At 35.2% G+C, this 13,376-nt stretch overlaps 1 protein-coding gene across 1 annotated transcript; it reads right to left on the bottom strand.

Annotated features, from left to right (window-relative positions):
- Nucleotides 1-255: 255 nt before the first annotated feature.
- Nucleotides 256-7,700, bottom strand: LOC126715413 (glucan endo-1,3-beta-glucosidase 11). Its single transcript, XM_050416005.1, has 3 exons — nucleotides 7,066-7,700; nucleotides 5,060-6,096; nucleotides 256-628 (listed from the first exon to the last, which is right to left on the bottom strand). Exons 1-3 carry the CDS (start codon nucleotides 7,127-7,129, stop codon nucleotides 545-547), a joined length of 1,185 nt encoding a protein of 394 aa, XP_050271962.1. The 5' UTR covers nucleotides 7,130-7,700; the 3' UTR covers nucleotides 256-544.
- Nucleotides 7,701-13,376: the final 5,676 nt, after the last annotated feature.

The following is a 13,376-nucleotide window of genomic DNA, read 5'->3' as shown; positions in this document are numbered from 1 at the left end:
TCTGCGAGTATAACTCTGATTGAATAAAGAAGAACAAGAGACCTATGTTTTGACCAAACACTAAAATTAAGTTTGTTTTAATTTTTCACATCTTATGAAGGCGTAATAACCACCTTTTTAAGGAGTCACTCTTGCCCTTTTTATTCAATAACAGCAAAAGTGGAGACACATGGTGTTTGAACTGTAGATGCAACATTAAGCTTAGAAATCAAAGGATATGTCACAATAAAGATGATGAAGAAGAAAAATTATAAGTGGTACAGAACACAAGCAAATATAGATAAATGGGTCCACGAAAGACTTAAACCGATGAAAGCCAATGAGAGAATGCAAAATAGACAGATTAAAAGAAACGGTTTTATAAGGCAAAAACCAATATACATTTGCTGAGACGTATAAAAAATAATCACCAATTTCTAGCAAATATTGAAGACAAGGATCAATGATGTACTGTCTCTGGAGTGTGACATGAAATAGTACCAAATCATGAACTTTTGAATGCCTTTTGCTGGTCTGGCAAGCCTGGACATTTTTCATTCATTCATTATCTTAAGAACACAAGCAGTGCCACTGCTGAGATTACTGATACCAAGAAGTGGGGCCTGGACCAATCTTGAGCTCGAATATCCTGCACCAGTGAAAAGAAGGAACAAAAATCACCAAACAAGAAGGTAGCACTTGGATGGAATGATGAACCAAGTTGAAAGAGTAAATGCAAACACAGAAAGGTTATTTAAGTCCCTCAAGCATAGCTCAATCTATTTGAGAGAGTGCTTGCACTCCCCTTACTATCTAGGGCCATTAGTTCCTCAGTGGGTAGAGAAACTACAATAGTTACACCCAGGTAGGGTCCCCAGCTGCATCTTCCCCCTCCCCCACACCCCCCCCCCCCCCCCCCCCCCCAAAAAAAAAAAAAAAAACTCTTTCATTCAGCCAAAAAATGACAAAAAGATAGTTTCACACTCCCTTCAACATTCTTTTAATGGAGTAGGAAAAAGAATCTCATTCTACCACTTTCAAGATAAAGCAACATCTTTTATGGGTTATTTCTTCTTCTTCTTTTTTTGGTGGGGGGGGAGAGAGAGAAAGGGGGAGGATGAAGGATAAAACAGTAAAGCACATAGATTTTCTTAATTGAGAGTTCTGTCACATGGGTTAAAATCCACTTCTCAACCACAAGAATTTGTGTCAAGTTTGAATTGAGTGTTTGGTACTCAAGATAGCTTGAACCATTACTCCATGAATTTAAATTCTCTTCAAGAAACATGACGAATAAAAACAAATAAGAACTTCAATTACATTTCATCCAACCCTTTGAAAGGATCAATTGTTGTTCAGATTTTCAAGCCATTGAGTCCACTTGCTAGTGTCCACATGACTTATAATCAGACTCAATGAAGGAATATGACCATGTGTATGGGCAGTTTCTTAGCCCACATGTTGAGCAAACTAGATTTTCTAAATGGGGAAGAAAGTATGATGGCACAACCATAGCATGGTTAGAGAAAACAAAAATTTCCTCTTTGGAAGCCTAAGATTATGTTTATGGCAAAGCCTAATAATAAGTCCCCATTTGTAGTTAATTAGGTTTTTAGTATTTTAATTTATGTTTTATTTGGTTTCTCTAGAGTTGAGGGTCAGTTGTGGGTCTTGAGTTTAGTTTTATTTTTATCAATAGGCAAGTCTTATCTAGTTTATGGGTCTTTTTATGTTTTCAATTCAATTAGAATTTGATTAACGCTCTGTTTGTTTCAGCATTAACGTTTTCTGAAAAATGATTCATTTTCCAAAGATCATTTTCTAGAAAACTGTTTCATTTTCCAGTGTTTGGTAACAACCTTGAAAATGAACTTGAGAATGTTTTCTGGTGTTTGGTATGCAATTTTTTTTAAAATATTTCTTGTATAATTTAAAACACGTATATTATGTAAACTAACTAATGTAATCATTATAAATAAAAAACTAAGAATGAATTTGGTTTTCATACTAAAGTTTTGACAATAGATACAATCAAAATTAATTAGTTGTCAAATTTTCATGATCTCTACTACTCATCTTCCTTATTTATATAGACAGTAATGTAAATACACACACACACACACACACATATATCAACCATTTGTTTATATATATATATATATATATATATATATATATATATATATTTGACAGGGGAATACATTTTCAATAACTTTTAATTGTCTACTCTTTTTGTTGGTATACTAATTGTCTACTATGGTCAACCAAAAGTCTTCAATATTACTCTAAATTATATATTTACATAATGTACTGTATAATATATCATTACTGCATGGTATCTACCAACAAAAAAAGTATTTGCCAACAACTGCAATTCTCCTAAACAATTATCATTCATTATATAACAATATTATTAGTCCATGGTAAAAATTGTCCCATGTAAAAGCAATTTAGAGCAATATGGGTGCTATGTTTGAAATTTTCATCTTTTACTTTATTCATTCTTTTTTTTTTTTGCACTTTATGTATGAAAAAGAAGTAACTTCTGCCTAGAATCCATCAAACCGAAAATTTCTTAGAGAAAAAAAAAATCGAGCTTGAAATTCAAATTAAAGCAAAGAATTGGGATTTTGGTAGAGAGGAATGAAATAATTACCACTGCAAATTTGTTTTCCTTTGCAAGTTGGAGCTATTGACCGATCAGTGAAGGAAAAAAAATCTAATCAGAGAATTGTGTTATAGAGAGGAAGAGAAATATGGAAAAAAGAGAGAAGAGAGACAGTTAGAGAGAGAGATTTATGGGAAGAGGAGAGACCAGAGTTAGAGACAGTGAGGGTGTGAGGAGAGAAAAAGCAAAGGGAAGAGAGAAAAAATGAGAAAACTTACCATGAGAGAGAGAAGGCGCCAAAAAATTATGTTTCCCACGGCTATAGATGAAGGTAATATTTATAGAAGATGCAATGCGTAAGAGAGAGATTGTTTTCCAAAAAAAAAATTTAGAAAACAACCTATAGAAAATAAGCCTTATTTTTATTAGGGTTTTCCGTTGACCAAAGATAGTTTTCCATTGACCAGGTTTTTTTTGTGCTACCAAACACTGGAAAATGTGGAAAACTATCTTTATAGAAAGTTTTCCAGCGAAACAAACAGAGCGTTAGTAGTCAAAGTAGTTATTATCTATTAAGAAAAGTTTAGATTTAGTCCCCGATAAGTGTGTTATCATACTCAAATAAGAGGAGTTGATTAATAAAAGTATTGAGCGTTTTGAGTAATAAGACACATTATCCTTTTAATTATCCAAAATCAAATATTTTCCCTTTCCTACTAATCATTCCTTGAACCCTAACCCTTCTTTCGAAAAGTTTTAATTCCTAAATCCACAATTCCTCCTAGACCTAATACAACCACATGGGGACAAATTCCCCAATTTTTCCAACCTCAAAGTCACTATTTGCTTGGAATTCTTAAATCCACCTCAGTGATGGTCCAGAGAAGCCCTTGTGGGCTCTTACAAGGATCTGAAGTAGAAAGATCTCTTTGAATATTTTTCTATCCACTTAGTAAAGGCACAAAAAATAGGTCAACTGCAAAACACACACTATACAAAAGATACAAGAAGAGATGCATAAGAGTAGGGTAGACTGAATATCTTTGAGTCTTCTAATATAAGGAAAACTTCTAGGGTGGGGTAAATACATCTTTAACAAGAGCAATCTCCTAATACAATGATTATTTGTTATGGCCTATCTCTTATGAGTCTTTATTAGCAGGATAATTTACTGATGCTTAGTGCTTACTCCGTTAGTTCAGAAAAAAAATGTTTTCCTATTGAAAATATTTTCAGTGGAAAATGCTTTCCAGAAAAATGAATTTGTTTTCCAATATTTGGTTGCAACACGAACAATAATTATCTAGCAATTGGTTTCATTGAAAATTCCCGATGACAGTGGCAGTTGGAGCAAGGAAAGTGGTGGCAGCAATGGTCAATGACTGGTGATAGCTAGCGGCTAGAAATGGTGTGACAGTGGTTGACGAACAGTGATTAATGGTTTAGGATAGGCAAGCAAGCAGTGATGGCCAGTCAGAGGATGGGCCCCATTGGCAGCCAGGTGGTGGTTGTTGGAGAGATTAACACCTTCGGAAGATAACAATTGAGCAATTAATATAACATATAGGGACAACACTTAACCAAAAGCTTAAGCTTGTGATTATAAGCCTAACTGTGTTATATTAACTACTCACTCTTCTCATTAGTGTGACTTCACTCCTTAATGAAACTCACTACTCACACATGAACATCACAACAAATCTCCCCCCTCACGTGTGAGTCTTCTAGCTACCAAGTGACTTTTGGCACTTCAATTAGTCTCCTTGTTGAATGGAAGCCTTTTTCTTAACAATCCAAGGGTCATATATCACCATCACCAATAGTGTGCCCTTAAGTCAAGTAATGTCCCTAAATGTTATATTAACTCTCCCAAACAGTGGTGTTAGCGGCCGTCACTGATGTTGGAGGAGGGGGGGTCATACTAGTAGTAGAGGAGTTGAAAGGGTGAGAGTGATGCAAATAAAGTCAAGGCTTCTTTTGGAAAATATTTTTTATGGTTTTGAAAAGCATAAAACTTTTCCATCATTTAGAATTATTTTCCTTGACCTCCAAAAATATTTTACACTAACCAACATTTTCAGTCGCACCTAACACTATAAAATACAGAAAACGTTTTTTGAAAATAATTTAACACCGAACAAATAGGGATGTAAATCCAAACTCACCATATATTCTTCCCATATATTTACCCTTATTGATATGATAATCTCCCGTACACAAAAGATAAATAAATAAAAATGCTGCCCAGCAGAATAATAGCATTTCAGTGACAAAGAGATAGAAAGAAATATAGTGAGATTTAAATTGATCTTTTTCATAATAATTTTTATGTTTTTAAGAGAGATGTTTCCCATAGCATTCTCTCCCAAAAAACAAATCTGTTATTCTTAAGAGAGACCTCAAAATGTAAACTAATCCCTTAGATGTTAGCAGGCAAATAGACGTTTCGTCAGGTGTTAAGGAACCTCATACCTTCAAAGACAAAAGCAATGTATCTGCCGATGAAGATTTAAGCCCATGAAACCCAATATTGTACGCAATGCTCCCATCAGGCTTAAACAGTCCAAAATTTCTCTCAGAAGTTGGACCAGGCTTCAAATCTTCATTAAATATTGCAAAAATATAAGCCTTCACCACCATTTTTGGTCTAAGAGGGGTTCCTTTCCTCTTTGCAAGCCTTTTCCGCAGGTTATAATTATATGTCATTGCATTATTTACTGTGGCTGCAGCTTCACTGTCATCTCCACGTGACGCCCATCCAGTCTCTGTAACAATGACTTCCATCTTTTTGAATCCAGCATCTTCCAAAGCTGCATATGCTGCATCAATCTGTGCATCAAGCATGTTATCATAATGCAGATCGGTTTTTGTATCATCAATCCCCTGGGTTGACTGGAAAAGAGCGTAATTAATATCAATATTCTCTGGATCACCCATATAGGCCAAGAACGGGTAAGCATTTAAACAGAAAGGAGAACCAATTTGTGAGAAGAACTCCAAGAGCGGCTTCATATATTGAACAATATTATCTTTGAATATACAAGAAGAGGGAGGATAGGAATTAGCAAAAACAGCCTGTGAATGTGCTGTGGTAATCTGAATATCAGATAGATGAAGCGTCTGTGTGGCGTTGTAAATATTTTTCACTGCACCCAGAAGAGCTGCCCACATCTCAGTATCACCCCCTCCTAAAATTTCATTGCCCACAGCAATGCCACGAATGTTTGTCCCTGGAAGGAACGACTGCACGTTCTCTTTAACCCAACTCACTGCATGATCTGCATTGGCACTCATGTCTTTCACATACTCATTTGGAAGTCCAACCACTAATTCAAGCCCAGTTCCACTGAAGGCCTTTAATACACTGTGATCAGCATCATAAATTCTTACATTTTTTATTTTTGCTGCTCTGAGAAGAGTCACAACTTGATCAGGTGAAGGGATGTTATCTGCAATTCGTCCATAATTTATTCCATAGGTTCCAGTGAATCCTTGCACTGTCAGAGAAACTGGAAAAAAACAGAAAAAACTCCATTACCACTTTGTCATGTGGTTAAAATAGATGAAAACTAACTTAGGTGCCATACCTTGCATCTAAAATCAGTCAAAACATGGACAAAAAAAAAATGGATCAAGGAGACTCAAGTGGTATTTATTTATACTGGCCAATCTGAGATGCTTAGCTTAGTGAACCATTTTAGTTTCCATATTCCTTATTTCTTTTTTCCAACCTCTTTTTCTTTATATGTTAAGGGGTGCAGATTTGTTCGACTTATGTTTTCACGAGTCTCATGAGCCCTTCTACGAATTCTATCTACTTACAGTATATGATCATTAATGAAATTGACAGAAAACTAAAAGTACAACAGAATCGGATTCAAAATTTTCTTCTTCAAAGTTTGATATAGATTAAGGAGGCAGACTAGCATCCATGCATGAGAGAATACATCAATTTTGATTGAAAATTAGCATTAACACAACAAGGTCAAACAGTAGAATACTACAAATTTTAGAACACTGCTATTGATTACAATAAACGGTAGAGAAATCTCTGTCTTTGATAGGCGACGTGGCAATTTGTAATTGGATTTTTTTGTGTTCCTACAAACACAACTATACTAATTCCTCCAAATCCAAAAATAGTACTCAATCAAAACACAGAAAGACCAAGAGAACCACAAACCAAAAAACATAATTAATAGAATTTCAAATTATGGACCAATAGTTCACTAAACAATAACATAAAAAATTTTGAATGATCAATCTAAAAATAGCAACCCCTTATAAAGAAAAACAATCCCAATTTTCAAGATGAATCGATCTCTCTCAGTAATTATCTCAATACTATGACCCATTGGCCAAAAGAAGCAAGAAGTTTCTATTACAACCAGTCACGAGAGATAGCAAGAAAAACACACTCAGTACAGCCCAATAACAATAAACTTCAAGAAGAAACTCAATAGAGTAACAGAAAGTACCAATTGAAGAGAAGAAGATCAAGAACATGGTAAGAAACCGGAAAAGGACCCAGAAGATTTTCATTGAGTTGGAGAGAAAATCAGCAACAAAAGATTAAATTTTTGACAAAGATCGGCAAGTGGGTTGGTGGGGTGGACCAAGAAAAGAGCAGAATCATCAACTATGAGGCCTTCAATGGTGTTCTTCTTCTTCCTTAGGCATGCCATAAGACAAAAAAAGATTCCCTCTTTGCTTTCTTTCAATAAATTTCACCTTTTTCCACTCCCATACCACTCTTATTCTCTCTTTATTAAAAAAAATCTCGTACACACACACACACACACTCTCTCTCTCTCTCTCTCTCTCTCTCTCTCTCTATCTTTTCAGTACGCAAGTGATTGAAGAAGCATAACAGGAAGAAAGAGTGGGCGGTTTTGGCGGTCGTTTTCTCTGTGACTTTGTGGAACAGAGAGAGGGTTTTGTTTGGGCTTTTGAGTGATTATTTCTGTTCTGTGCCTCAGTTTGCTTTGTGTAAGTGTTTGTGTTACAGCGGCGCTGTTGAGTTTGTTCTCTCAAATAGTTGTTCCGTCATTCAGTTTGGTGTGTAATTTTTTTTTCTTTTTTTCTATTTGTTTTTTAAGTTTGGTTGGGCTACTAATTGAAGCGTGTAACTGGCCATCTCGAAAGTTTTACACTTTGACTATAAATACTTTGGAGGATACTACTCTCTACGCTCCCACGCGCACTACTTTTAAAGCTCCATGATTGATCCGCACGCGCTTTACATATTTGGTTTTTGCTTTGAAAAAGAGCCTTGTAGCTCAAATTCAAATTAGGATTGAAATCCTTCTCCCCAACTATAATATTACTTTTAGAAATAATTTATTAAGATAAAATTAAGTACTACAAAGTTTAAGGTATATAACACCCCAAATTAGGAGTGTAATCGGTCAATTTCGGTCAATTTGAAAGGCAACTTTTCAGCCAAACTAAAATTTTCAATTTTGCCATGTTTGGCACCGAAATTGAACTGTAGGGATGGAACACCAAACCAAACTAACTAGATTTCAATCGGTACGGTTTGGTCGGTTTTCAGTTTCTTCTAATTTCTTAGAAACCAAACAGATCAAAGAGAATAAAAAACTATTTTCCTTTACTTTTTCAAAATTTCTCAGCACCCAAATGCCAAAACACCAAGCAAACACAACAAAAATATTTTTCCGCAAACAAACAGCTCACAATTAAGTAAAAAAGAGAAGAAGGAAAAAAAAGATTCAAAGAACATACCCAAAAAAACAGAGAGTAGGTTATGACAGAGAGGGGGGCATAATAGAGACAAAGAGAGACAGAGGCAGAAGAACAACCAAAGGCTAAAGTGAAGAGCGAAGAGAGAGTGTTGACGAAGAGAGAGAGGGAGGCGTGACAAGGAGAAAGAGAGAATAGAAAGTTGAGTAGGGTTTGTTTAAAAACAAACCCAAAACGACGTAGTTTTGATATAAGAAGAGAAAAAATAAATAAATAAATAAATAATGTGTTCTATAGGGATCACACTTAGGATAAAATGGTGAAACATGTGTGTCCTAACCACTAAACTACTAGTATAATTTTTGAAATATTTTTTACATATTAATATTTAATACATATAGGTTAGTTTCAGTTCAGTTTGGATTAATATTTTCTACACCCGAGACTGAACCAAAAATTTCAATTTTTTCAAAAATTCAAATCAAAACCAAATAAAATCAAGAAAACATGAAAAAAATTGAATTTTGTTCAAGCGGTTTCAGTCGGTCCATTCAATTTATCGGCTTTTTTTACACCCCTACCCCAAATAGAGGTATTCATGGTGCGATTTTTGTCCATTTTTATCACTGTACAACAATTTAATTTTGTAGTCACATTTGCAGTTCAATACAGTTTGGTCGATTATGAGTTGGAACGTTTTCAAAATTTTTGGCTAGATTGATCTAACCCAAGGATGAATTTTCCTTTGTTTTGGGCCAAATTTTAAAATGTTGGGTTGATTTTTCTTTTATTTTGGGCTGATGAGTAGATCAACAAGTTTTTAAGTGTGAAAGGGATCATATTTTATAACAGTATTACTTTATATAATATATATATATATATATGTATAAATATTTATATAGGTGTGATGCGGTTTTTTCACCACCAATTGCCATGCAGTTACTCCATTTTGTGAGCAGTTTTGGTCAGTTTAGTTGTGGTTGTGCAGTTTGGTGAACACCACAACTCCCAAGCATTAGCCAAAAACTGGTACAAAATACAAAAAAGAGGATTATAATACAACATAAAAAGATCTTATAATTGTTTCCATCCTTCGCCAAAAAATTTGCACATTGGGGCCCTTTACGATGAATGTGCTAGATCTAGGCTTCATTAAAAAGCTAAAATAGGGATCTACAGTCAAAAATCAAAGAATTAAAAAGGTGAGAAGAATCTCTTAGGATGCTATTATGCCAATGGAAAACTTTGTACCTATCTCTATGAATAACTTGTGGATATTGATGCTATTTGGCCATTTCAAGCTCTCTTTTTTTTTTTTTTTTTTTTTACCCATAATGATAAGAATAATTTGAATAGGAAAATGTTAAAGATATTACACAATTTACTACATCAATTTACAAAAAATGTTTTTTTGATTTTTTTTTTTTTGAAATTATCTATCGTACACATTTGAATCTTGAATTGATGATTGCAATCATCATCTTATTCTTATGAACTAGGTGTCATTTGAACTTATTACTTTATTAGTGAATTTTTCTCCATTTACAAATTATATTCTAGATTTTTATCAAAAAATTGAAAATTTGCCTTAGATTATAAAAGTTCACATTCTCAAACTAAAAGGCTTTAGGACAAGTTGAATTGGTTCGTAAATTTTATCAAATTAAGTATGGGAAACTAGCCAAAAAGGAGAAGTAAACACTTATGGTATGTTTGGTTGGGGTGAAATGATAGAGGGGATAGAAAATAGGAGAGAAAAGGAGAACGAAGGGTATTTGGTTAGGGGAGGAGAAGATGGGGTGGGGGAGTTTTCTCCCCGGGCCCACCATTCAAGAAGAAAAAATTTCTACACACTTTGGGGAGAAAACTAGAGAGAAAAGTGAAAAGGGAGTAAGTTTGATGAGAAATTACCCATCTACCCTTCTCTTATTTAACGTTTCTTTTTTTTTTCTTTTTCTTTTTACTTCCTTTTTCTTTTTTTCTTTCTTCTTCTTTTTGTTTTTGGTTGACGTTGAACCTGACTTTATTTTCATGTATTTCTTTTTGATTGTTCCTCAAAAAAAAAAAAAAAAAATTTCCTTTTGCTTCTTCTTTTTTTGGCGTTGTTTTCATGTTTTGCTTCCTTCTCCTTCTTCTTCTTCTTCTTCTTCTTTATATATTTTATATCCAAAGGAAACTTTTCATTATTATTATTAGTTTTTCTTTTGCTAGATGTTTTATTAGCTGTGTTAGTTTGCAGTAATTAAAAAAAAAATTAATTTTTATAAATTATTAAAAAATAGTTTTTTATGTACTAGAGGCATGAGAGTAAATTTTTACAAACTACATTTTCTATTCTCTCACTTTTCTACTCAGCCAAACAAAAAAGTTTTCCATCTCTCCAATTATCCACTCCATCAACCAAACACACAGAAGGAAAACTAAATATTTTCTATCCACCCACTTTTTTACTCTCTCCCCAATTTTTATTTTCCCACTTTTCCATCCTTTCAACCAAACGGACCCATTACAAACCATATTATGAATATTTGTTAAATTATTCCCAAAAGAAATATTGATTTGTATGTAGAGAAAGAATAAGAGAACAATATAAAGGATTGAGCATAAGCTGGATTTGTAAATTTTCATATTTCAAAATGAATTTATACAAGACATGAAGTTTGAATCAATGATTTAATTATTTTTTTAAGTTGAGTTAGTAATATGGTATGATGGGTGATAATGCAAAAAATCAACAGTTGAGCTCTTGTCGTATTGGATGGACGATGCTGTGAATGGAGTCGTCTCTGTAGAGGGAGAACCTGCAAAATGAACTAGGTGAAAGAGTAACACGCTGGTGTGGCGTTAGGTAAACCGCCTCCGATGCTTAAGTTAGTAAGGGAGAAAGATTTTTTTAGAGAAATAGACTGGAGAGTGACTTATGTAGAGTGTTTGTGTGTAGTTGATCATACCTTGGGTTTCTGGTGCTTTCTCTTTTATAGCTAAATGCCTAATTAATGGGCAATGAATCACTGTGTTTATGTTCAATGGCTAGTGCGTTACAAAATCTTTGTCTAAAGCTCATAGCTCATTCTGTGACCGTAACTCCGTCCGTTACGTTTCGTCATCAATGATCATGATAAATGCGTAACATCTTCTCTGAGTAAATGATGATCTTCGCGTAGTGACGACCATAAATTGCTGACTCATCAGCTGCCCCCTTGTTCGAATTGTCGTCTGTTAGACGAGATAAGAACAAATTTGTCTGACGCTTCGTATTCCGTGTATTGCGCATTTATGACGGTTTTGATGTTTGAGTAGTTGAATGCCACGTGTACAGCCAAGATGCGTTCATCATACGGACATCTCTCGGTTTTCCCGTGCATGTTTTGGCCACTTGTTTTGCATTTTTCCCTCCTCTTTCCTTTCTTCTGTATTTTTTCCTTATTCAGTTTCCGTTGTAGTGTTTGTTTCTTCTCCAAGTCTCCTTTCTCAGTCTTGCATTTCCTGGTAAGTTCTTCATAATATTTCTTCTTTTCTGATTCTTCCATGGTAGATTATTCTGCTGTTAAAGTAAATTGTCCTTTGATAGCTTTCTTTTTTGCTCATTTAGGTAGTTTACTTGGGTCCGTAGAGGGGAGTGCCTTGAGAGGATTAGTTTCTTTGTAGGAGGGGACTACCCGTATACCTCTTTTCTTTCTTCGTTATTTCCTCTGGTTTCCCATTCTGCTAGGGTAGCTAGGTAGTTGAAAATGTCTGAGGTGAGATCTAGTGATCTAGAGATAGGGCTATCCTCATCTAAAGATTGCGTGGTTTCGGAGGCCACTTCTGTGTCCACCCCCTATAAAGCTTGGAACATCTCGTGTTCCCTTACGAGAAAGGTTGAGCAGCAAATCAGGGATAGGTTTCAGTTCCCTGATTCTGTGAAAATTAGGATCCCGAGTGACGAAGAGAGGGCTTGTCACTCTTATGTTGATGAGGTTTGTTTTTACGAGGCCGATTTTGTCAGTGGCCTTTGTTTCCCTGTTCATCCCTTTGTTAGGGAACTTTTTTCCTATTTGCATCTTGCTTCAGCACAGTTAGTGCCTAACTCTTGGTGGATTCTCATTTCTTGCATGGTGGTATGGATGTCCACCAATGATGGTGATGTCATCAGGAGGGACAAATTCCTCCATTTTTATTCCCTGAGGAAATCTAAAGACCCCGACTATTATGAGTTTAAGTTATGGAATAAGGCTTCTAGGCTAATCCTTAATTACCCTTCGTCTCTCCGAAACTGGAAGCCAAATTTCTTTTTTATCTCTAGAAGTGGTTGGGAGTTCATCCCTGGTGAGGACTTGGATGAAGCCCCCAAGTTTTTTCGTAGTTGGGGAGTTCCTGTGTCTGTTGTGTCTTTCTCATCTTTTCAATTGTTTTTCCCTTCTTTTATGAGTGACGATGATAGGTGACTTATTTGTATTCTTGTTTTGCAATTGCCCAGTGTCCTTATCTGAAGAAGAGGTACCAGCGTCGCGCTGAGAAAGTAAAGGAGTATCTTAAGTCTGTCAAGGATTTTGATGAACTTGTTTCTCCTTAGTCTTTGTTTTTACACTTTTTGGGTCCGGAACCGTCTACTAAGGTTCAGAAGAATTTGGAAGTTGTGAGAAAGAATACATATTTCTGCCTTCTTTCTTTTCTTCTTCTTTTTTTTTTTTTTTAAAATTTTTTTATTACTTTTGCCTCGTCCTTTCAAGAATGACAACTAGGTTTAGCAAGCAGAAATTAGCTTAGGCCCAAGAAAAGAAGGCCAAGGGTGGCACTGTCAGTGGTCTTTTGTCCAAGAAAAAGGCTAGTGACATTGTTAAAAAAGATCATATGATAACGCCTTCTCCTATCCACTCGCCTACCATGCGCCCTGCTTCTCCCACTTCGTCATTGGAGATGATTGTCTCTGGTGGAGAGGAGATTAGGAAGAAGAAAAAGGCTAGTGGTAAATCTTTCCTTCCTACCTTTTGGGACGACGCTGATGCAGCAACTTTGAAGGCCCATGAGGCACTTTCTGTGGATGATCTGGGTCCTCTGATGGCGAAGTCACCTAGCGAGGTAATGTCGTCCCATATCCACAAGC

This window comes from Quercus robur, chromosome 2, assembly GCF_932294415.1.
Source record: "Quercus robur chromosome 2, dhQueRobu3.1, whole genome shotgun sequence".
Classification (NCBI taxonomy): domain Eukaryota; kingdom Viridiplantae; phylum Streptophyta; class Magnoliopsida; order Fagales; family Fagaceae; genus Quercus; species Quercus robur.
Note: the sequence above shows the minus strand (reverse complement) of the source record. Positions and strands in the feature narration are given on the sequence as shown.